Source organism: Orycteropus afer, unplaced genomic scaffold, assembly GCF_000298275.1.
Source record: "Orycteropus afer afer isolate SDZICR_OR568_19922 unplaced genomic scaffold, OryAfe1.0 scaffold00033, whole genome shotgun sequence".
In the NCBI taxonomy this organism is placed as follows: Eukaryota; Metazoa; Chordata; class Mammalia; order Tubulidentata; family Orycteropodidae; genus Orycteropus; species Orycteropus afer.
The window spans coordinates 6,755,599-6,780,811 of record NW_006921620.1 but is presented as its reverse complement, the minus strand read 5'-3'; the positions used below and the strand labels follow the sequence as shown (position 1 = coordinate 6,780,811).

Sequence of the window (25,213 nt, the reverse complement as noted above, 5' to 3'; positions counted from 1 at the left end):
ACAACTCAAAAGCATCAACTCTTCTTCGGTCTTCCTTATTCATTGTCCAACTCTCACATGCATAAGAAGTGATTGAAAATACCATGGCTTGGGTTAGGGGCACCTTAGTCTTCAAGGAGACATCTTTGCTCTTCAGCACTTGAAAGAGGTCTTTTGCAGCAGATTTTCCCAATGCAATATGTGGTCTAATGTCTCGACTGCTGCTTCCATTGGTGTTGATTGTAGAACCTCCACATCCTCAATCTTCTCTCCATCCATTGTGAAGCTGTTTATTGGACTGTTTGTGAGGACTTTTGTTTTCTTTATATTGAAGTGTAATCCATATTGCAGACTGTAGTCTTTAATCTTCATCAGGAAGTGCCTCAAGTCATCCTCACTTTCAGCAAGCAAAGTTGTGTCATCTGTGTATTGCAGGTTGTTAATGAGTCTTCCTCCAATCCTGATACCATGTTCTTCTTCATATAATCCAGCTTCTTGGATTATTTGCTCAGCATACAAATTGAATAAGTATGGTGAAAGGATACAACCCTGACACACTCCCTACCCGATTTTCAGCCATGTAGTATCCCTTTGTTCTGTTTGAATGACAGCCTCCTGATCTATGTACAGGTCCCTCATGAGTACAATCAAGTGTTCTGGAATTACTATTTTTCTCAATGTTATCCATAATTTGTTATGATCCATACAAGTGAATGCTTTGGCATAGTCAACAAAATACAAGTAAACATCTTTCTGGTATTCTTTGCTTTCAGCTAAGATCCATCTGACATCAGGAATGATACCACTTGTTCCATGTCCTCTTCTGAATCCAGCCTACATTTCTGGAAACTCTCTGTCAATATACTGCTGCAATTGTTTTTGAATTATCTTCAGCTAGATTTTACTTGCATGTGATATTAATGATATTGTTCTATAATTTCCACATTCTGTGGGACCACCTTTCTTTGGGATGGGTACAAATATGGATCTGTTCCAGTCAGTTGGCCGGTAGCTGTCTTCTAAATCTCTTGACATAGCCGAGTAAGTGCCTCCAGTGAGGCATCCATTTGTTGAAACATCTAATGGGTATTCCATCAATTACTGGAGCCTTGTTGAAACAATCCCCAAACAAGCAAACAGTATGCAGTGAGCTGAGTCAATTCTAACTCATGGCAATCCCATGTGTCAGAGTGGACTGTGCTTCATAGGGTTTTCAGTGGCTGATTTTTCAGAAATATATTGCCAGGCCTTTCTTCCGGGTGGACTCCAACCTCCAAGCTTTCAGTGAGTAGTCAAGCATATTACCCCTTTGTACCACCCAGGGACTCCCATAAACAAACCAAAGTCTGTCAGCTAGTGAACAGCTTATTAACAATCTTCTCAGAAATAAGCTCATCTGGGTAAAAACAATCAACCTAATTTCACCCCTATGTTTTCCTTCCTGTACTTTTTTTCTTTTTGACACATTAAAATATCAATTCATTCCTCCAACTATGCAATGAAAATTCACAAATATTTACCTACTAAGGAAAGACCAAAATTAGTCCACAGAGAAGAGTCTGTCTCCACTGTAACTACCTTAGGAAATGTTGAGTTAAACAAGCAAGCCCTATGCAGACATTACCCTCCACACAAATCACCTCCCGTATTTTCACAAGAGTGGGGGCAGCTCACAGTCTCTTACAATGCAGCTGGGGCATCTTCTGACAATCAAAACAATTGAGGTAAAGCAATGCCCGCTGCTGACCTGAGCAGCCCTGTTTCCTCTTTGGCCTCTCAGGGCATAGCTCTTGCCCTGCGTGAAAAGGCCTTTGGAAACAAAGGGAGTTCTGTACACCTAGGTCCACCCACAGGTCAGTGACAAGGAGAGTCAGATGGCCTGAAGGAACAGGCCAATCTGATTTTAATGACGACAGTGGGGGAAGGAAATGGGGTAGTGGCTCTGTGTGGCAGCTTCGATTCTTATAGATATCTCCATGAGGTCCTGGACAACAAGTTTTCTTTCCCGTCCTATTCCTCTCACTCTATTCCTTCAACCTAATTTCATCCCTATGTTTTCCCTCCTGTACTTTTTTTTTTTTTGACACGTTAAAATATTAACTCATTCCTCCATCTACACAATGAAAATTCACAAATATTTACCTACTGAGGAAAGACCAAAATTAGTCCACAGAAAAGAGTCTGCTGTTTTGCTCCTGTCTATGAGAACCATCACGCTTCCGATACACGATGCTGCAAGGCAGCAGAGCAATGTGGTGCTACCTTTAGCTGAAAAAATTTATTTGGCTCCCTGCCCCTACTGCTCTCAAACCTGGAGCCAGGGGCTATTTAACTCCTGTGGACTCTGGGCCCAAGTTGGGCCTAAGCAGGTGAACTTAAAGGGCACAGTGCTGGCAGCTCACCACAATGTCACTCTGTGATTTGTTCCACTCTTAGGCAGTCTAGACTCTACCTTGTCCCGTGACCAGGCTCTCTCCTTGTGCTCTATCCCAGCCCCACTGAATCCCCTTTTGCTTCTTTCTGTATCTTCTGATCTTCTGGCAATTTCCAGCCTATCCTTTGAGAAGCCTTCCCTGACTCACAAAGTGTGTTAGTCTTCATTCCAGGGCTCTCATAGCTCCCCAAATTTCTTCTATCATAACAGTCATCAATGTTTACTGTGATCACGTGTTTAATTGCCTACCTGTTCTTCCAGATTCTGTGTGCTGTGAGGAGAAAAACCACCTCTGTCTTGTTTCTCATTTTTTTTCCTAGAGTTTTGCTCAGTACCTAGTCCCCACAAACCAAAAAACCTCAAACTTGTTGCCATCAAGTCGATTCCAATTCACGGTGACCCTGCGTGTTACAGAGGAGAACTAGTCCCCAGGGTTTTCTTGTCTGTAATCTTTACAGGAGCTGACTGCCAGGCCTTTCTTCCACGGTATCACTGCCAAATATTTGTAAAAGACTGAAGGAATGAATGTGTCCTGCTCCAAAGCATGTGTTCTCACCACAGAGGCAATTTCTTTTATCCAGACCCACAGTCAGTGGGAGCCAGTGGAGTGGAATGGCTGTGCTCTAAAAAGTTATTTTCCTGGTGTCAGAGGAAGGCTCTGGTGGTGTAGTGCCTAAGGCATTTGACTGCTAGCCAGAAGGCTGGCAATTCAAACCTACCAGCCACTCTGCAGAAGGAAAACTGGACAATCTGCTTCTGTAAAGATTTACCGCCTTGGAAACCCAAAGAGGGTCACTATGAGTTGGAATTGACTTAATGGCAGTGAGTTTGGTTTCTTTTCGTTAGAAAGAAGGCAGCTTCATGGTCCTGTGCAATGTTTCCCAAGATTTAACCTTTTCTCTGGTGATTTTTTAGGAGCAAGGGCTCAAGCACCAGCTTGACTGTGAGGTAGTGGACATAGCACTGGCTCTATTCTAGAGCTCTGCAATCAGAAAGAACCACTGGAGATTACTGGCTCATAACCTCAGTTTTCTTGCCTGTAACCTGAAAATAGTAACCTATATCACAAGGGTCCCTAGGAGGCGGAGGTTAAAGATGTCCCAAATGCCCAACTTTGCCAAACTGCTGTACCACTCCATCATCCCTAACATCAACTCCTCTTCTCCTCAATACTCTCCCTCCTGCCTTAGGGTTCTGTATTTCACTGTAACATCTCACAGAACTCACAACTGCCAAGGATATGGCTCATGCAGGGGTGGAGGCTGGGAGGCTGGCAAGTTCCAAATCTGTTGGTCAGGCATAGGTCTGGAGGATTCTCCTTACTCACTTGGTTGCAGGGGCTGGCAAAACCGAGTTGGCAGGTTAGACAACTGACTGGTTGCTGTCTCAAGTAGGAGTGAGATGCTGAGGAACCAAATGTAGGAGCCAGAGCAAGAGAAAGCGAACTTTGCCACGACATTTACATATACACCCTCAAGGAAACTAAGTCACTTAAGGTGACTAAGGCAGGATTCAGGATACATCCCATCCTAAAAAAGGCATACATAAAAAATGCAACCACTGCCATGGAGTTGGATCTGACTCATAGCAACCCCTCCTTGGGTTTCTGAGGTGGTAACACTATGGAAGTATATTGCCCAACCTTCCTTCCGGGAGTGGCTGGTGGGTTTGAAACACCAGCCTTCTGGTTAGCATGCAAATGCCTTAGGCATTATGCCACCAGAGCTCCCTTAAAAGGGCATAGAGGCTTGTTGTTGTTGTTACGTGCTGTCGAGTCGGAAGCGACTCATAGCAACCCCTCCTTGGGTTTCCGAGACAGTATCACTACGGAAGTAGATTGCCCCATCTTCCGCCAGGCTTCTGGTTAGCAGTCAAGTGCCTTTAGGCACTACACTACCAGAGCTCCTGGCATAGAGGCTAGCATTTACAATATATCACAAAATGGAGGACTATGGCTATAGTCAATTAAGTAATTCATTGTACTGCAGGGAAGAACATAAGAAAGTGTCTAGTACATAGCTTAGAATTTAGATTTTCGAACAAATGCTTGTTTCCCTTCATGCACCTTCAGGTCTTCATTTCTGACCAGTATTGAGACCACTTCAAGTAAGGAAGCTAGAGGAAGACTGTTCAATGTTGCTGTGGTCCCCAGTATCTATTCCTATCTCTTTTTTTTTTTGGTTTAATAAAGCCTCTAATTTTTAAATGCATACTTGGCTGTCTGAAATAAAACTTCCTGGCTTCTCTTGCAGATAGGTGTTGCTATGCAACTAGGATTTGGCTGATGTGTTATAAGTGGAAATGCAGCTGATGACTTCTGGAAAGGGGTGAAGGAGCTTGTCTTCCTACCTGCCACCTTCATTATCTGGAATAGGACACTGTGGTTGGAGACCAAATGCCACTTCACCTATGCAGTGGAAGCAAATGGTAAATAGAGTAGAATAAGAAATTAGGCTCCTAGGTCAACCTCTGGAAGACTATAGTGGTATGGGCTCTCCTTGTAGACTTCATTTATGTAAGAGAGAAATTATATCCTGGTTAAGTCATTGTTGTTTTGAGTTTTCTGTCACTCCTAGACAAACCCCACTCTGATTGACTATAGTCCTGTACCTGTTTGACCAAGGTTCCTGTGGTAGTTAAGGTTATATGTCAACTTGAGTTGGCCTGGTTTTGAGTGTCTGGGCAGCTGATTATAGTTATTCCCCAGGATGAGACTGGCAATCAAATCCATGGTGGAATCTGCTGTGAGCAGCTGAGTAGCTGCTTTAGGGATGTGGTCTGCTTCCAGTACATAAGGAGAAACTTTGGGAATGGTCTGCAGCTCTTTGGCATGCTTAGACCCTGAGTGCAGCTAAATCTTCATTCAGCAGCCTGCCGTGTTTCCTGCCAATCTTGGGACTGTCCCTGGACTTGAACTAGTGGTCTGCTCTGTTGTTTGGTAAAATTAAGGCTGTGCCATTTTATTTGTCGACTTTGGGCTTGTTAGCCTCAGCAGCCAGCAGCTGCCTGAGTGAAGAGATGCCTCTAGTTCTAGTGGCAGGAGCAAGAGGCAGAGCTAAAGCCCAAGGTCGAGGGGCTTTCACCCATCCCCTTGAGCTTGGCACTTTGAACTCAGGCTTCTAGCCTCCAAAACTATAAGAATAAACTCCTGTTTATTAAAGCCATCCATTTGTGGTATTTTCTGTCAGAGTAGCACAAAGTAACCAAAACAGTTCCTTCCTGGGTAATTGTTGGAAGTTCACTGCAGCTGTCAATAAGCTTCCAGAAATCCCTAACAGAAGAGGTGCCTCTAAGGCATCTCTGTGGATATGGGTTTCCAAGGGCTGTAACTCCCAGGGAGCCTGCTGGCCATCTTGAAGGAATCTCCAAAGAGTCAGTTAACTCCAGAGAAGAGGGAAGGGAACAAAGTTCACTAAGAATCTACTACCTAGCAATTGTTCTTACATACATGGCCAATAAGGGACAAAATAAACTTTATGAAAAAATTAAAGAATTGCATTAGTCTTGCTGATCTGACATCTGTTCTCATTTGCCTAGTGACAGTCTCAGCAATCAACTTACTCCTTTGTATTTACATCAGAGTGTGAATATGGGTCTTAACCAAATCGAATAGAGGAGTTAGAGGAGGTTTGAAACAGTGCTACTCAAAGTGTGGTCCATTGACTAGCTGCCACTCTTACATTTTTTATTACTAACATGCAATGGGGAGCTCTGGTAGCATAGTGGCTAAGACACTTGACTGCTAACCAGAAAGCTGGCAGGTCAAACCCACTAGCCATTCCTCGGAAGGAAGATGGGGCAATCTACTTCTGTAGTGATACTGCCTCAGAAACCCAAGGAGGGGTCGCTATGAGTCGGGTCCAACTCGATGGCACATAACAACAACAACAACATGCAATGAAATAAGGAACTTCCACTAGAATGCAGATCAACTGTGTCTCTAAGCACATTGTTTTTTGCTCAGCTTTTCTTTTCTTTCTTTTTTTCCCCTATAGCAAGACTTTCTTGATGAAGGAAGCAATGGAGTGATACACATTCTGGCATAAGTTCCCATCTGGTTTCAGAGCAGCTCTGCAAATAGTATGGCTCTACTATTTGGCTGCCCTTCAAAATCTGTTATGGAGTTTTTTTTAAAAAAATATAGATACTTGAACATACTTTAAACCAATTACCTCAGAATCTCTGAGGATTGGGTCCAGCCATCTATATCTTTGTAAAGCACCATAGGTGAATCTGAGAAATACCCCTGGCAGAGAACCATTGTTTGGGTATGACAAGAGAATGGAATACAGAGTGCTGATTTTTCAGGACCAAAAGAGCGTGAACTTCTGTGTGCACTTTCTTTAAACTTAAGCTGCCTCTGCTGAGCACAACAGAAGATTTAAGACTTTTTCCTGGGTTCTTATTTATCATTTACTTAACTGATTTGATTGCTGTTGTGTGCTGTTGACTTGATTCTGACTCTCAGCAATCACATGTGACCAAGCAGAACTGCCCTGGAGGGTTTCCTAGGATATAATCTTTATGGGAGCAGATCATCAGGTCTTTTCTCCTACAGAGTAACTGATGTGATAGGGGCTGGCAGATTACTTTGGATCAAATTCAAACCTAGAGATATGTGAGACTATTCTTTCTACAGGCCTTTGTTCACATTGTAGTTTTCCCTAAAGCTCTTTCAGTTCTTACTGGGTGTATTCTCTCAGGAAACACAAATTCAGTTTCTTTAAAGCCAAAACAAAAGAGGGGAAAGAATTTCCTGCTTTCCTCCATGACAGAGTCCCTAACATCATCACTGTTGTCATCAGACACCTCTGCTGGTAGGAGAGGTTTGTTCCCTACAGAAACAAGCTGATGGTTCCAAAATGGTGGTGTCTCTGTGCACAACTCCAAGGTGACAGGACCCACACCCACTTCCTTACCTGCAGTTCCCAGGCTGAGCAGCACAGCCACCCAGAGGACCCAGAAGAAAATGAGGATGGCGAATGTCCACAGTGGCTGGAGCAGCAGGAAGGGGGAGCTGCTGATGGCTTTGTTTATGACTTGGAAAAGCTCAACTGTCAATTTTATTCTCTTTCTGAGGACAAAAATCAGAATGAGCAGAACCACCTGGTGAGAAAAGCGTATTACAATAAATTATTTCAAAATAATGGTGAACTGGGTGGAGTTTTCCTTCTGAAAACAAACACATACTTCACTAACATCTCAGTAAACAGCTCTTTTTTTTTTTAATGAAATTATTGTCATGTAATTGTCTTTTTATATGTATTCTACCACAATAACATTTTTTACAAAGAAAGCATACATATATGTGTGATAAAATTCATAGTAGTAAATACAGCAGGCCAGTAGTGCCAGGGAATTCCTCCTCACCTCCCAGGAGCAGCTCTCTGGCAATGGCTGATGGGAACTGGTATACAAATATGCCAGCTCCCTCATCTCCCTGGTGGGACGCTCTGAGATTTGTGTCTATGTTGTTTCCAAGGCAGTAAACAGCTCTTTTAAGATCGTTAGTCATTATTTTTGTTATAACTGAGCAGATAAATTCTGTGGAGGCCTCATGCAAACACTGAGTACCTCTTATGTGCTTGTCCCTGTGCTAGATCTTGCTGATGTAACAGTGAACAGCCTCTTCCATAAAGGAGCTTGCAATCTGGTTAAAGAACAAGAGAAAATAAGAATAAGCTCCTTTAGGGTCAGGGCACTGTCTTATATCCACATCTGCCCCCCACTTCCCTCCACCATCCCCAGTGCACTCACGGTAGTCAGAGAATGCTGAGGCACTGCAAAAGGTCAGGGGATATGAACATGAGAGAAAAGGACATTGATGCCTCAAAGTGACATCTATGCCTTCTTCTCTACTAGCTTTTTCCTCTCTGCATATAAATATCTGTAAGTCTTTCATATTAAAGAAACTAGGGCTTCAAACTGGTTCATTCCGGTTTGACCCCCCTCCTGAGAATTTGCATTTCTACCCCAAATATGCTGAATCAGAATCTACATTTTAACAAGAACCCCCGGGGATTCTTATGCACACACGTGAAAATGTAGATTCTGATTCAGTGTATCTAGGATGGAAATGCAAATTCTCAGCAATGGGTGAAAACAGAATAAACTGGTTTTAAGCCTTGAAAAAACAAACTATCTTCTATCCCACATCCCCATCTAGCCACTGCCATCTCTCTCATTCCCTTTACATCAAGCTTCTTCAAGAAGTAGTCTACACTCACCACTCTGACTGCCTGTAAACTTCCCAACCCAAACACTCTCCTAAAACTGCTCTCCCTAAGGTCACTCTGTGTTGGGACTCCATGGAAACCCAATGTGACCATGGAAACATTTCAGGTTTGTGCTTGACCTCAGTATGGCATTTGAAATGCTTGTCCATTCCTGCTTTTTAAAAACGTTCTTTGGCCTTCATGAGCTCTCATTCTTCTGGTTGTCTCCCATTTCTTCAGTTAGTGCTTCTGGAATCTTTGGGGGGCATTTCCTACTCCTTTGTGGTTTTAACAACCTTGTAGATGCTAACAGTCTTCAAATCAAATCTTTCAGACCTCACCTTTCACTGTCTGTTGGATAAGTACAGTAGTTATGGGCAAGGGTTCTGTGTCCAGATGTTTTGCAGGTGCCTCAAACTCATTTGACCTGAACTTAATCTCCTCTTTCCCCTATATTCCCTACCTCCAGTGGCCATAATTTTTCTGAACCCTCCAAAAATAAGTCTTGTGTGCTCCTATTTTACCCTGTACTTACCCTATTGTAGCACTCAACATATTCTACTACAGACATTTACTTGTCTGAATTTCCCATTAGATTTTAGCTCCTTGAGGGCAGGGCCATTCCTTATTGCTAAAGACTTGTCACAGTGCCCAGCTCAGAGCACATTCCCAATTACTTCTGATTGAGTTTCACAAATACCTCTTGGTCCATCCTCACTTCTCTATCCTTATGACTGATGCTACAACTCAAGCTTCATCCTCTCTCCATCTGGACACAATAACTTTCTCACTGGCCGCCTGCTTTTAATCCTCCTGAGTTCCCACCCAACACTTCTCCTATTCCACTGTGGGAGGGACCTCTGTAGAGAGTAAAGCCAAGGATGTCACTTCCCTGCTTAAAATCTATCAATAGCTCCCCAGTGCTCTCAACTCTAATGGCAGATTAGGTCCTTCCTGACATCATGGCTCATCCCTGCACCTGCATCTCTGGCTTCCACCAAGGGAACTTCCTTCAGGTCTCTCTCCTGCTCATGTGACCCCACACGCTGTCCTCTTCCTTGGCCTGCAATGCCATTTGATCTCTTTTAGCTGGGTTGGACATTCTTGTCCTCAAAGACCTCACAGTCAAGCGCAGGACACACAGAGTCAAAGAACAGTGAGATGAACTTCAGAAGCTGCTCTGGGAGCATCTCACAGAGCCTCCTGACTGGACTGTAGGAGTGTCAGGAGAGACCAGAGAGACATTCAGAGGAGACCCTTAAGTCTTAAAGGCTGAGTAGGCATTCTCAATGCCTATCACACTCATCAAAGAAGAGAGACTTGTTTGTTTGTACTATACAGGCGGGAGCTCTGGTAGCATAGTGCCTAAGGCACTTGACTGTTAACCAGAAGGCTGGCAGTTCAAACCCACCAGCCACTCCTTGGAAGGAAGGTTGGGCAATCTATTTCCGCAGAGATACCACCTCAAAAACCCAAGGAGGGGTCACTACAAGTCAGGTCCGACTCAACGGCACATAACAACAACACTATATAGGCAGTTCCTGGATTACAAGCAAGATCTGTTCCTAAATGTGTCTTTAAATCTAAAAGTCTAAGTAAGTCTCTAAATAGGATTTGTAGGTAAAGTGAACAGGTGCATATGGCTCTTATTTAGCCTTTCTTTAGTGTAAGAAGGTACTCTGGTAGTGCAACGGTTAAAACATTCAGTTGCTAACCGAAAGGTTGGCTATTCAAACCTATCAGCCACTTTGTGAGAGAAAGTGAGACAGTCTGCTTGAAAGATTTACAGCCTTGGAAACCCTATGGGGCAGTTTTACTCTGTACTACTGGGTTGCTATGAGTTAGAGATGAATTGAAGACAGTAGTTTGGTTTAGTTTGGATTAGTGCAAGAAAAGGTCTGAGGCCTTTTCAATGATTTAAAAGCTGCACATGAAGCCTTGTGAAGGTACCTGGATGAAGAATTTGTTGTGAGTCAAGCCTAGGTCAATTGTTTCAAACTAAGGGCAAATTTACATAACATTAACATGCAAGTACAACTCCATCTGATGTTCTAACCTAGGGACTACTTGGATTTAAAATTGTAATGAAGCAAAATGATAGAATCTTTAAGGAAATAAACTTGGCTTCTGGCTCCCAAGTAGAATGCTAACATGTGTGTATCTAAATGCATTCATATTTTAAAACTTGTTTAGTATATGTCCACCACCTGTCTGTCAGTTTGTTGTACTGTGGTGGCCTGTGTGTTGCTGCAAGGATAGAGGCTATGCCACTGGTATTTCAAATACCAGCAACACCACCATTGGTGGACAGGTTTCAGCAGAGCTTCCAGACTAAGACAGACTGGGAAGAAGGATGAGGCCATCCACTTTTGAAAAAATTGGCCACTGAAAACCTTATGAATAGCAGTGAAACAGTGTCTGATACATAACTGGAAAACTTTATGAATAGCCATGAAACATTGTCTGATATAGTGCCAGAAGATGAGTCCCTCAAGTTGGAAGGCACTCAAAATACGACTGGGGAAGAGCTGCCTCCTCAAAGTATAGTTGACCTAAATGACGTGGATGGAGTAAAGTTTTCAGGACCTTCATTTGCTGATGTGGCACAACTCAATTGGAAGAAACAGTTGCAAACATCCATTAATAATCGGAATGTGGAATGTACAAAGTATGAATCTAGGAAAACTGGAAGTTCTCAAAAATGAAAAGAGATGAATAAAGATAGATATCCTAGGCATTAGTGAGCTGAAATAGACTGGTATCGACCAGACAATCATATGGTCTATTATGCTGGGAATGACAAATTGAACAGGAATGGTGTTGCATTCATCATCAAACAGAATGTTTCAAGATCTATCCTGAAGCACAGTGCTGTTGGTGATAGGATAATATCCATCTGCCTACAAGGAAGACCAGTTAATACTATTATTATTCAAATTTACACACAAACCACTAAAGTAAAAAATGAAGAGATTGAAGACTTTGCCAACTTCTGCAGTCTAAAATTGACCAAACATGCAGTCAAGATGTATTGATAATTACCAGTGATTGTAATGTGAAAGTTGGAAATAAAGAAGAAGTTTCCATAGTTGGAAAATATGGCCTTGATGATAGAAATGATGCTGGAGATCACATGATAGAATTTTACAAGACCAACGATGTATTTGCTGCAAATACCTCTTTTCAGCAATATAAGTGGTGGCTATAAATGTGGACTTCATCAGATGGAATACACAGGAATCAGATCGACTACATTTTGGAAAAAGGCTCACTATCATCAGTCAAAACAAGGCCAGGAGCTGACTGTGGAGCAGATCATCAATTGCTCATATACAAGTTCAAGTTGAAGTGGAAGACAATTAAAACAAGTCCAAGAGAGCCAAAATACAACCTTAATTATGTCCTACCTGAATTTAGAGACCATCTGAAGAACAGATTTCACACATCGAACACCAATGACCACAGACCAGACAAGTTGTCAGATGACATTAAGAGCATCATACGTGAAGAGAGCAAAAGGTCATTAGAAAGACAGGAAAGGAAGAAAAGACCAAAGTCAATGTCAGAAAAGACTCTAAAATTTGCTGTTGGATGGAGAATAGCTAAAGTGAATGGAAGAAATGATGAGATAAGAGAGCTGAACAGAAGATTTCAAAGGGCGCCTCAAGAAGACAAAGTAAAGTATTATAATGAAATGTGCAAATATTGGAGTGAAAACCAAAAGGAAAGAACATGCTTGGCATTTCTCAAGCTGAAAGAACTTAAGAAAAAACTCAAGCTGTGAATTGCTATACTGAAGGATTCAACAGGCAAAATATTGAATGATGCAGAAAGCATCAAAAGAAGATGGAAGGACTACAGAGTCACTGTACCAAAAATAATTGGTTGATGATCAACTATTTCAAGAGGTAGCATATGATCCAGAACCAATGGTACTGAAGGAAGAAATTCAAGCTGCAGTGAAGAAAGTGGCAAAACATGGTTCCAGGATTGATGGAATACCCACTGAGATGTTTCAGCAAACAGATGCAGCACTGGAGGCTCTTACTCATTTATGCTAAGAAATTATGGAAGATGGCTACCCAGCCAACTGAGTGGAAGAGATATTTGTGTCCGTCCAAAGAAAGGTGATCCAACAGAATGTGGAAATTATTGAACAAAATTATTAATATTCATGCAAAGAAAATTTTGCTGAAGATAATTCAAAAATGGTTGCAGCAGTACATTGACAGGGAACTTCCAGAAATGCAAGCCTGATTCAGAAAAGGATGTTGTTGTTATGTGTCCCCAAGTAGGACCTGACTCATAGTGATCCCTCCTTGGGTTTCCGAGGTGATATCACTACACTAGAAAAGGATGTAGAACAAGGAATATCATTGCTGATGTCAGATAGATCTTAGCTGAAAGCAAAGAATACCAGAATCACCTGGTTATACTATGCAAGGGCATTCAACTGTGTGGATCATAACAAATTATGGGCAACATTGTGAAGAATGGGAACTTCAGGACACTTAATTTTGCTCATACAGGACCTGTACACACACCAAGAGGTTGTCATTTGAACAGAACAAGGGAATACTGCAAGATTTAAAATCAGGAAGACTGTATGCCAGGGTTGTATCCTTTCACCATACTTATTTAATCTGTATGCTGAGCAAATAACTGAAGAAGTTGGATTATATGAAAAAGAACATGCTATCAGAATTAGAGGAAGACTCCTTAACAATCTGTTATATGCAGATGACCCTTGCTTGCTGAAAGTGAAGAGGACTTGAAGCACTTACTGATGAAGATCAAAAACTACAGTCTGCAGTATGGATTACAGCTCAACATAAAGAGAATCAAAATCCTCACAACTGGACCAATAAGCAATATCATGGAGAATGGAGAAAAGATTGAAGTTGTCAGGGATTTCATTTTACTTAGATCCACAATCAACACCCTTGGAAGCTGCAGTCAAGAAATCATACATTGTATTGCATTGGGCAAATCTGCTGCAAAAGACCTCTTTAAAGTGTTAGGAAGCAAAGATGTCACTTTGAAGACTAAGGTGCACCTAACCCAAGCCACGATATTTTCAATCGCCTCATATGCATGTGAAAGCTGGACAATGAATAAGGAAGACCAAAGAAGAGGTGATGCCTTTGAATTGTGTTGGCAAAGAATACTGAAAATACCATGGACTGCCAGAAGAAGGAATAAATCTGTCCTGGAAGAAGTGCAGCTGGAATGCTCTTTGGAAGCAAGAATGGCCAGACTTTGTCTCACCTACTTTGGTCACGTTGTCAAAAGGGACCATTCCCTGGAGAAGGATATCATGCTTGGTAAAGTAGAGGGTCAGTGAAAAAGGGTACGACCCTCAACAAGTTGGATTGCCACAGGAGCTGCAACGATGGGCTTAAGCACAGCAAGGCTTATAAGGATGGTGCAGGACCAGGTAATGTTTTGTTCTGTTGTACATAGGTTCACTATGAGTCAGAGCTAATTTGACAGCACCTAACAACAACAACAACATATTATATGTATATAATGCTTTTCTCTTGCTCCAAGTATACTAATAGGATGTTGATTATGGGTAATGAGCTAACTCTAATGCTTTACTTTCCCCAATCTCAATGGAGACCAGCATTACCTAGTGGGGACTGGAGGTAGGGCCATGCAGCTAGGCTGGGGCAACAGGAGCTGACTCACCAACCATGGGGCAAGCCCTATTGTCACTCTTCTGGGCTCTAAGCTTCAGGGAGCTGTTTTTTAGGTTATCATCATGGACTGATGCCATGAGGCAAGCATTTAATACCATTCACCGCATTTTCTTCTTTGCTCTAGTGGTTCTACTGAAACCACTTAAAGAATATTCACAGGTGGCCCCCATCTTCCCAGAGCAATGTTCTCAAATTTATTTGTAAGGAAGATCCTGGGGACTCAAAAGTCCAGGAATACATCTCTACCCAAGAGGTCTGAGCAGTAGAAAAGGGTTTCCTCAGGAGTCAGGCCAGTAGTGAGGCTCTCAGGGTCACTGCTGGCTCCAGGTTGGGGAGGGGAGGAGGTGGGAGAAGAGATGAACAAGGGAGGAGGGTTAGAGGAGTTTTCCTTCCTGCCCTTCTTCAGCTTCTTCTCCCAACATTGGCCTTCCCTTTTCTTTCACTTATCTGGGAAAGACAAAGTAAGTAAGGGAAGGAAGAGGGGCAGCAGATAATTTCTTTCCTCTTGGAGACCTCTTGGAGACCAGTGCCGGTCATGGGAAGTAGTGGCCAACCAGGAGTACATAACTTTCTTTTTCTTCCCATCCCTTCCCTCATCCAGTGCAAGGCTCTGTGGGGAGCAGACTGGGCTAGAGGAGGGTAAGAAGCGGGGACAGGTAGTGATTTTTGCTGGTCATGGCTCATCCATTTTTTCCTAGCCAGCCTGCTTCCCTGGATTCTGTTGTCCAGCTGAGTGAGGACAGCCTGCCAGGCAGTACCAGGGGTACTCTCCAGGGAATACAAAGCTTCCAGGGGGGTGGTGCCCCCAGGAGGAGGGAGGTCTATACCCCTACAGGCTACCTCACAATAGTATTCCTACTGACAGATGAGGAGACTAAGGCCTTAGAGTCCAAGTCATTTCTCCTGGACACACAGTCCAGACTCATTCTCTGTGCTCATGTCATGTTGTTGCTTTGTCAGTCATCTTAAGATATGTGCTGTCTTGTGTTTTGTGTCATGCCAGATCCACTGCTTAGCATAGGGCCCTGAATATAATAAACCTACTACTGTTGAGTCAATTCTGACACATCATGACCCTATAGAGTAGAACTGCCCCATAGAGTTTCCAAGACTGTAAATCATTATGGAAGCAGATTGCCACATCTTTTCCCATGGAGTGGCTGGTGGGTTCAAACTACTAACATTTTAGATAGCTGCTGAATGCTTTAATCACTACACAACCAGAGCTCTTCCTGCATATAATACCATACCACAAATACCAAACTCACTGCCGTCTAGTCGGATCTGACTCATAGTGACCCCTCCTTGGGTTTTTGAGGTGGTATCACTACAGAAGTAGATTGCCCCATCTTCCTTCTGACCTGCATATAATAGGGGTTAATAAATGATGAGAACAATGGAGAATCTAGGGCCCTTAAGAGAATAAAGGTTGGGCTACCTCACCCAGCAACAAACACTTGGTAGGAACTCAGTAAGTGGCAGCTGCACATGTGCCAAATAAACATTATACAAAGTTCAACCCTTCTCAGTGGACTACCCACTGTAGGATCTCCACAGACAGGTGAGGCAGCCCCTCTCTCTTTTCTCACAGCCTCCCTTCCCCTAACCTTACACTCAGGGAAGAGGAGAATTTACTCCCTGGACCTAGGATCTGTATGCCCAGTAGTGGTCCAGTATGTGAAGACAAAGGAAGCCCCTAGAGAGCTCAGGGAGGAACCTCATGCTCTCTCCCCAGCTCCATACCCCATCCTCCTCTCCAGAGTCCAAGAGCTTCACCACCCACCCTGGGCTGCAGGGTGCCCCTCCTTCTCCAGGCTCCTCCACAGACTCTGGCTTAGCTGGGGGCCTGCTAGAATCAGACACTTTATTGTACACATGTTCCCTGATGCAGTGTATGTGTGGAGCATAATGCTGAACCCTCACTGTGAAAGGAGAAAATGTGGATAGCACTTATGGGAACTGATGGGTTTCCTAAGAAGAGAGAATGAAGTTGGTAAGAGAATCTGCTGTTGCTGAAAGCCTTCATGGGCTTGTGGAGACCCCTAGCTGTTGCTCCTCCATAAAACTCACTAGCAAGGGTGACTGGGGGACACCTGAAATCGGTTCCTGGCCCTCTCCAGGGTCTTGTGGTTCTAACACTTTTAATGTCACTCAAGGATGAACTGTATGATTTTTAGTTGTCAAGCACCCTCTCCCAACAACCTGTAGCTGCTGCCTCCACATTCTAAGCTTGTTTTTCAACTAGGGAGTTCACTGAAGAGTCAGCAGCTTCTCTGAGGACCAAAATAACCCAGTGGCCAGCAGGTTTGGAACAAAGGGCTCTGTGTGTTCAACAGCATTGGGAGCTGTCCCACTCTGAGAGCAGAGCACAGAATGGCTAGAAGGAGATGTCTCACTTCACAAATAGGAAACAGGACTTGTCATAAACCTAGACTACCCACACACAACCCTGATGAATGTCTACCTTACTTGGGGATGAAAATGGTACAACAGCAAGAATAACAAATCACTCTCTGGATGATGGCAGAAATGACCTGGAAAGAAATAAGATCCTTTTTCTTATTGTTTTAAAAAAAGTTTTGATATATTCCTATGCAGGTATCTAAAATCCAAAGAAGTCAGTGAATCATGTAGGCACATTTTGAGGTAAAAGGAAAACTAATTCTGGTTGTCTCTGGCTAGAATTCAATTCTTTAGAGTTCAGAGTTCTGGCTGGCCACTTGACTTACTGCTTGACGGGAAGCTCTTACCGTGATAACTGCAGATACAACAGCAAACCCCAGCAGACACTTCATATTTTCCCTTTCTGTATCCAATTCTATGCTGAGGTCATTGGTATAGTCGTAATACAGCCACCATAAAACACCGCAGACAACTATAAAACAAAACACCAACAGTGCTCAGATCACATGCCATGAGACATGTACCCAGGGTGCAGACCACACACACACACACAAACACACACACAAAGTTCAGCCACTGCTGGTCAGCCCAGCAACCCTGCTTGGCAGCAAGGCCCAAGTCCCTGGGGGGCTTTACAGGCAATAGCCACATTTTGGGAGGGGCTGGGCAGGTCTGGGAAGGGTCAGGCAGGCCACAGGGGACCCACCAGTCCTGTAGCTCCTGTTTTTCTTTGGGAGGCCCAGGAGGTGATCCCAGAACACAGGTGCTTCCTGTGGGTCTGGGTGTGAGCAGGGAGGAAACTGCACAAAAGGGATAGTTAGAGGAACGACATGAAAGTCCAAAGTCTAGAATTCTCAAACCAGCCCTGTTGGGGGACAACTCCCAGTGGGAGCCTGGATATCGGCTTCTCTACCCACAAAACTGGAAGGATAACACACCTGCGTGAGTCACCTAAGTCACACATCTATTCTGAGGATACCTTGACATTTTTGATCCTCTGCATTTGGGTACTAAATGCTACTTTATGCCACATCCACAGTAACTACAGGAAGGTCACAGTGGCTGGACTAACTGTAGATGGGGAAAAGTATCCCTCCCGGGCCATCATGCCTGCCCTCCAATACCAGGCACAGCTGTGTGCCTAGTGAACTGCAGGCTCCAAGTTACAAAGGGCAGAGCCGATTACTGAGGAGAATACAACACTGTGGTCATAAACCAAAAACAAATCCACTGCCATTGAGTTGATGCCAACTCAACAACCCTATAGGACAGAGCAGAACTGCCCCATAGGGATTCTCCCACAGCAGCTGGTGGGTTCGAACCACAGACCTTTTGGTTAGCAGCCAAGCACGTTAATCATTGCACCACCAGGGCTCTCACATAAGTTGTTAAATATTAAAATACTCAATAAAAAAACAAACCAGTTGCTATCAAGTCAATTCTGATTCATTGCTACCCTACTGTGTCAGAGTAAAACTGTGCTTATGGGGTTTTCAAGGCTGTGACCTTTTGCAAGCAGATTGCCAGGCCTTTCTTCTGGGGTGCCTCTGAGTGGATCTGAATTGTCAACCTTTTGGTCAGTAGTCAGGTGCTTAACTTTTTGTGCCACCTACACTGGGTAAATAGTTGCTGCCCAAAGCCTCCTGAATGCCCCTGCCCCTCAGAACCCCTTTTCTGTCAAGCCCCAGATAAACTTTTATCTACTAAGAGGGAAAGGGGCTCAGTAAAGGATCCCTAGGACCTGCCCCAATGCAGGGCCTATGTCTATTCAGACTAGTTGGAGCTTTTGTATGACAACTGTGGGCATGCACTTACTGAAGCAAAATCCTTTAGAATGCTTCCAACAGGCAATGGCATTCCCTTTTATGGTAGGGGCAGCAGGGTCATTCAGTTGGTGGGTGGCAGGGTGTAACAGAAGAAACGATAGATTGAGCTTTAATTTTGCTATTATCTGAGAGACATAAGCAGCTCCCTTTGTGTTCTCTGGGCCTGAGTTTTCTCATATGCAAAATAATGGGGTTGGACTAGATGCTCTTGAAGACTCTATTTAGTTCATAATGTTCTATACTTAATGGAAAGGCTTTTTATTTAATCAAGAAGAAACTGATCAAGTAGAAATACTTACACAACAATCCCAGAATAACCAGTGCAATGAAAATGTGAACCAGCAGCGTGGAGATGTATCGGAAGGTGAACATCGTGGCCAAAGACAAGACTGAAAAATTAAACAAACATATAAACCCCCAAAACAACAAAGAAGATGAGGGTGATGATGATGGGGACAATGATGACTAAAGCCTCTAGCACAATGAGGGCCGAGGAGTTTACTCAATCCTTAAGTCTTTTGGGACATCTACCAAACAATACCAAACAGAAACAAGACACACCCATGGCCCTCTCTGAAGCATATATATATTAAGTCTGCTATAAGCAGTTTCTAAAAGTGCTACCATTCCTCTTGAATTAAAGAGAGAGAGAGAGAGAGAGAGAGAGAGAGACTGAGAGCAAGAGCACGTATTATTCCCAAGTACCAAGATATTTTGTTTCCTTATAATTCCAAATGAGCCATTTAAAAATTTTACCATATTTAACAACTCTTTTGACCTCATACTGGGCTTATGTAGAATTTTAACTTTAATGTTCTTAGATACTCATATTAAATATGAAATATTAGTGACTTTAAAAATGAAAAATGTATATACAATGAGCCATATGTAGGAAATACTGTATATTACTTTCCATTATTTAGGCTTTTAGGTTTATAAATTTATTCCAAACTTTCAGTGAATATGCACATCTATTTTATTTTTTTCTAAACAAGAAATTAGGATTGCATGTGCATATTTTAGTGTATGGGTTAAGAGTGCAGGTTTTAGAATCAGGTTTTGGGTTTGAGCCTCAGCTTTGCAACCTACTAGATGTGTGAAATTGGCCACACGGACCACACAAGGAATCACCTGACCTCTCTAAGCCTCAGTTTCCTCTCCTACAAATAGGGACAGGAGTCTTCGGAGGTTTTAATGAGTTAAAATAGTCTTCTTAGAATGTTGGTGAGGAGTCCTGGTGGTGCAACAGTAAAGTGCTTGGCTGCTAACTGAAAGGTCAGCAGTTTGAACCCATCAGTTGCTCCATGAAAGAAAAGACCTGGTGATCTGCTTCTGTAGAAATTATAGCCTAGGAAACCCTATGGACCACTTCTGCCCTGTCATATAGAGTCACTTTGAGTTGGAATCTACTCCACAGCACACAACAATAACATGATGCTGGTGAGATTTTAATGAGTTAAGAATACACACAGTGCCTAGTACAGGATAAATGCTCAGTAAATGATAACTGTTAATACCATTATGAATCTAATAAGTACTGTTAATACTGGTAGGAATCTAATGTCTGTGTGAAGACATTAGGTCATCATATGTGATCAGAACTAACCTGGATATTTTGGTATATACGGTCATCACACCAGTATATGGAAGTCAAAGCATCCTATTTGGGTCATTTGAAGTCATTCTCAGCCTAAGTAAGGAGTCCAGAAGTTATATAATAACCATAAAGTATTCCCAAGCACTCAGGAATTAGTAACCTTTCTGTAATAAAATTATGGAAAACTCAATTTGTAAACTGGCAAAAATATGTTAATGGATGACTAACGAGTTTCTTTCAGTCAAAAGGTCAGGAGGCATCACTGGGGGGCAGGGATTATAAAAGGCTATTACTTTTGCCTAAAGTAACAGTATTCAGAGAGAATGTCGTATCTTAACGGACGCCATCAATCTGAAACAGAAAATGGGAAGTCAAAGGATCAGAAGTTGGCAGCTATATCCTGAAATGCCCGGGGCAGGCATGTCTCAGCTCAGGTCCTTGACCTGCCTATAACCCCAAGCAGGTTCCTCTGAGAAGTTGAAGCCAACAGGCTATTGCTGTCTGATGCTATTTAACATGGGCTGCAAACACCTCCTTCTCTTGTTCACCAAGTAGTCTGCTGATTGGGCTCTCCTACAGGAGAGAGCACACTGGCCAGAAAACATATACTTCTGGTCCCCTTGACAGCTATACTTTTCATTTCCAATAGGCAATCTGCTTTACACATCCATCCCTATGCCCAGGTGAGGACCAGATGCTGGGATATGATTCCCATATAAGTCAACCTCCATCCACTGAGGTCTCCTGGCAGAGAGCCAGCTGGCCTTCTCTCCATCTTATTGCCCTCCAAACTTGAATCTGACACACTGAAAATATATATAAAAAATAAATATGCATTGGAGTTATAGACTGAAGTCAAGAAGTTACGTTTCAATGTGAAACATACATCTAAGTGCTAGACACTTTGGCATTTCACAGTTACTGAAGTAAAATTAACTGAAAATTACCTAATGCGAGGATACATAGGCCAAGGACTGTGTCTCTTCCTGACATTATTCCACTTAGAATTCGATGCAGGGTGTCAACATCATTTATCAAAACAGATGCAAACTGGGAATAGCATTCAGGCGTTTGAGGGATGCATCGGTTAAACAAGGGAAAAGACTTGCTAAAAATAAAAGAATAGATGGCAAAGATGTTTACTTAAAATTCTCAACCACCAAGAAAGCATAAAATCTGCAGTATTAAAAGGATTTAGCATCATCCTGTTTGTAATCTTAGAAAGCCTGGCAACTACACACATTAGCTAATGCTCTGGATGGGAAATTGATTATGGAGACAAATTAAAACAAAACAAAACAACAAAACCTGATGCCATCAAGTCAATTCCAGCTGCTAGTGACCCTATAGGACAGAATAGAACTGCCCCACAGGGTTCCCAAGGCTATAATCTTTATGGAAGCAGACTGCCTCATCTTTCTCCCGTGGAGCAGCTGGTGAATTTGAACTGCTAACCTTTTGGTTAGCAGCTGAGTGCTTAAACACTGTGCCACCAGAGCTCCTATGAAGACCAATAGAAGCCAAAAACTAAACTTAGGGAGTGACATTTTCACTATCACATATTAGTCCTTCCCAGACACCAGACACCAATAACAACATAAAAATCACACTTCAAAAAATGACACACACACACACACACACACGCACACACACACAAATCATACTTCCTTAAGGAACTGTTAAGGATATGAGTGGAATCAACCAAACAACTGTATGAATGATAAATAAACACCAGTTTGATTGTATCCTGTTAAGAAAGGGTACAAGGCTGCAGTTGTTGTTATGTGCCGTCAAGTCGGCCCTGACTCATAGCGACCCCTCCTTGGGTTGCTGAGGCAGTATCACTACAGAAGTGATTGCCCAACCTTCCTTCCGAGGAGTGGCTGGTGGTTTGAACTGCCAGCCTTCTGGTTAGCAGTCAAGTGCCTTAGGCACTATGCTACCAGAGCTCCTACAAGGCTGCAGAGTAACTGCTTAATCAATGAGTGATCAGTGTGTGAGAAAAGCTGTAGTTGACACCTGCCTAAAGGAGGCAAGAAAGCTTACTTTTTTTTTTTTTTTAAATCCTGCCACTTCCTGTTGAGTCAATTTCAACATATGGCTAAAGCACTTGACTGCTAACCAGAGGCTGGCGGTTCAAACCCACCAGCCACTCCTTGGAAGGAAGATGGGGCAATCTACTTCCGTAGTGATACTGCCTCGGAAACCCAAGGAGGGGTTGCTATGAGTCGGGGCCGACTCGACGGCACATAACAACAACAACAACAACATAGGACAGAGTAAAACTGTCACTTAGTGTTTCTAAGGCTGTACAGAAGCAGATTGTCACATCTTTTTCCTGTGACGTGGCTGGCAGGTTAGAACAGCTGACCTGGTTAAGAGCTGAGTGTTTTAATTACTACACCACTAGGGCTCCTTATTTTTTCATCCTAATGAATTTTAATGAGGCTACAACTACCACCATAGGGTCCTGCTCTTCTGTTCTTCTGGTGGTCCTAAACAGAAATAATCCAGCCCTAAGAAATGTCAAATTATCTGACATATGGCTGAAAATCAAGGCAGTCATCATGCATTTTCTGAAATATGTGAAGCTGAAACAAAAGAGAACCTAAACATGCAAACATTACCTTGGCACACAGGAAAAATGATTCCTGAAACTTCCAATGAAACACAACATAAAATATATGGAAAATCTTTCTCAGGAAGACATAATATTACAGAAATAGTTCGTGAATCACTGAATACACATTCAGGAGTTAAGGTAATACAACTCGGCTGTGTTTTTTAAATTAAATTTTTGAAGGGGATAATACATTCACATGGTTCCAAGTCCAAAAGGTACAATACAATAAACAGTGAGAAATTACCCTTCCTTGCCTCTGAGCCACCAAGGTACATTTCTGGTCTCTTGTATATAATTCTAGAAGCATTTTTTATCATCTGTGAATGTAATAGGAAATTTAAATGGAAGTTTACAGCTGAGGCTCAAAGATAATAATAATTATGTTCCAAATCAAGATGCCAAACCCCACTATTCAGGGCTTGCCAAAAATAGGTGGAGAAAATTGTTTAAATTATGATTAAATCCCTCACCCACACTAAGAGTACAAAAGGATTGGGAATTGGACATTAGAAGACTATTACTAAAAATAAACTTTAAACGTGGGAATAATTTCAGGTTTACAGAAAAATTGCAACGATAGTACAGAGTGAGTTTTTCTGTTGCCTTCAGTAAAAGTTGATTCTGACTCACGTGAGAGTCGAACTGTGTTCCAGAAAGTTTTCAATAGTTAATATTCTTCAAAGTAGGTCTCCAGGCCTTTCTTTCAAGGGTCCTCTGGACAGACCCAACCTCTAACGTTTTCTGGTTAGCAGCCAAGTGGCAAGCCACTTGCACCTCCCAGGGACTTTAATCTTCACTTAGCTTCCCCTCATGTTAACACCTTACATAACTATCATAAATCTGTGAAAACTAAAAAAACTAACATTGGTACAATGTTCAGTCCAATGTGATAAATGGCTCATTTGACTGAAGGTTGAAACATTTTAATTCCTGAATTGAACACGTCTTTTATAGCTTAAAGTGACTGAAGAACTTACTACGTTTGCAAAAGAGAAGCCTTGGCAACTGTTTGAGTTTTCATGGGAGGGCACAAAGAAAATTAGTCACACTAAATGCATTGAAAGAGACAAAAATAAAGTTACTTTCTGACTACATCTGACAGTTGAGGGCACAAAGAAAATTAGTCACACTAAATACATTGAAAGAGACAAAAATAAAGTTACTTTCTGACTACATCCTACAGGTCATGTTTGTTTGATGTGATGGTTGCATAAGCAAATACATACACATACATACATGCATACACACACATGCATGCATATATTGTTGTTGTGATATGCTGTTGAGTTGGATCCAACTCATAGCAACCCCTCCTTGGGTTTCCGAGGCAGTATCACTATGGAAGTAGATTGCCCCATCTTCCTTCCTAGGAGTGGCTAGTGGGTTTGAACCACCAGCCTTCCGGTTAGCAGTCAAGTGCCTTAGCCACTATGCTACCAGAGCTCCCGATGCATATATATACTTTATGAATATAAATAAATTGCACTTATGATATTTTCGTTTTTTTTTACGAAAGGTAGCATACCATGTATATTGCTCTATAGCTTATTTTTTTTTTTTTTTACTTAATATGACTTGTAGTTCTGCTCATATCAGACCATAAGGAGTTCCTCTTTTTTGTTGAGGGAAAATTTATATACAGCTCTTCTTAAAACAGAAGGTGTTTATGTCTGAGATTAAACTTAATTCTATTTAAGCAAAAGATGTGCTTAACAAAACCAGAGTAACCTGGGGAAAGGTAACTTGCACCCATGGAAACAGTAGCGTGGTTCATGCAACCTTCCTGCTAAGGCAACCAGACACATAATCATGTGATGCTCTACCCTTCAAGGATTTAAATTTATTGAAAATTCAATAAATAAAATTCTGGATGTGTTATTTTTAAAAAATCCTAAATATTATTACATTATATGATATATTGTAATTTAGTTATTGGCAGACAATTTTATTGTTTTCAATCTCTTGCTTTTACAAACACTGCAATGAATGGTGTTACACAAATGTCACTTTACATTGGTGCAAGAAGACCTGCAGATTAAATTTCTAGAAGTAAGCTGCTTAATTAAAAGGCATGTTTATTCATAACTAAAGTGCCCGCCTTAAGACATTGCTTCATTCATATATGGAAGTCCCTGTTCCCCACACCCTGGCCAATACAGTGCCTTAGCAAATCTTTTGATGTTACAAGTACAGTAGGTGAAAACATTAGAGTCTTAATTGAAATATATGCTGTCATGAGGAAGGGCCAGAATACTATGTTTTATAAATTAGGGAAATTAGTCTCTTGTTTTCATTAATGTCTTCTGAGCTTTTAGCTATAGTTAGAAGCCTTCCTCCTACTCTTAGGTTATGAAAGAATTGTCATATAGTTTCTTCTAGTACTTTACAATTTCACTTTTTAGATTAAAATCTTCAATCCATATTTGGCATGAGG

At 42.1% G+C, this 25,213-nt stretch overlaps 1 protein-coding gene across 1 annotated transcript in view; it reads right to left on the bottom strand.

Annotated features, from left to right (window-relative positions):
- SLC44A3 (solute carrier family 44 member 3) overlaps nt 1–25,213 on the bottom strand; it is a 110,386-nt gene that overhangs the window by 64,948 nt on the left and 20,225 nt on the right. The window contains exons 6-9 of the mRNA XM_007936126.1: nt 21,104–21,264; nt 18,859–18,948; nt 17,081–17,205; nt 7,333–7,519 (exon numbers count right to left, since the gene is read on the bottom strand). Of these exons, the coding sequence (XP_007934317.1) occupies nt 7,333–7,519; nt 17,081–17,205; nt 18,859–18,948; nt 21,104–21,264 (563 nt within the window). The remainder of the gene's footprint in view (nt 1–7,332; nt 7,520–17,080; nt 17,206–18,858; nt 18,949–21,103; nt 21,265–25,213) is intronic.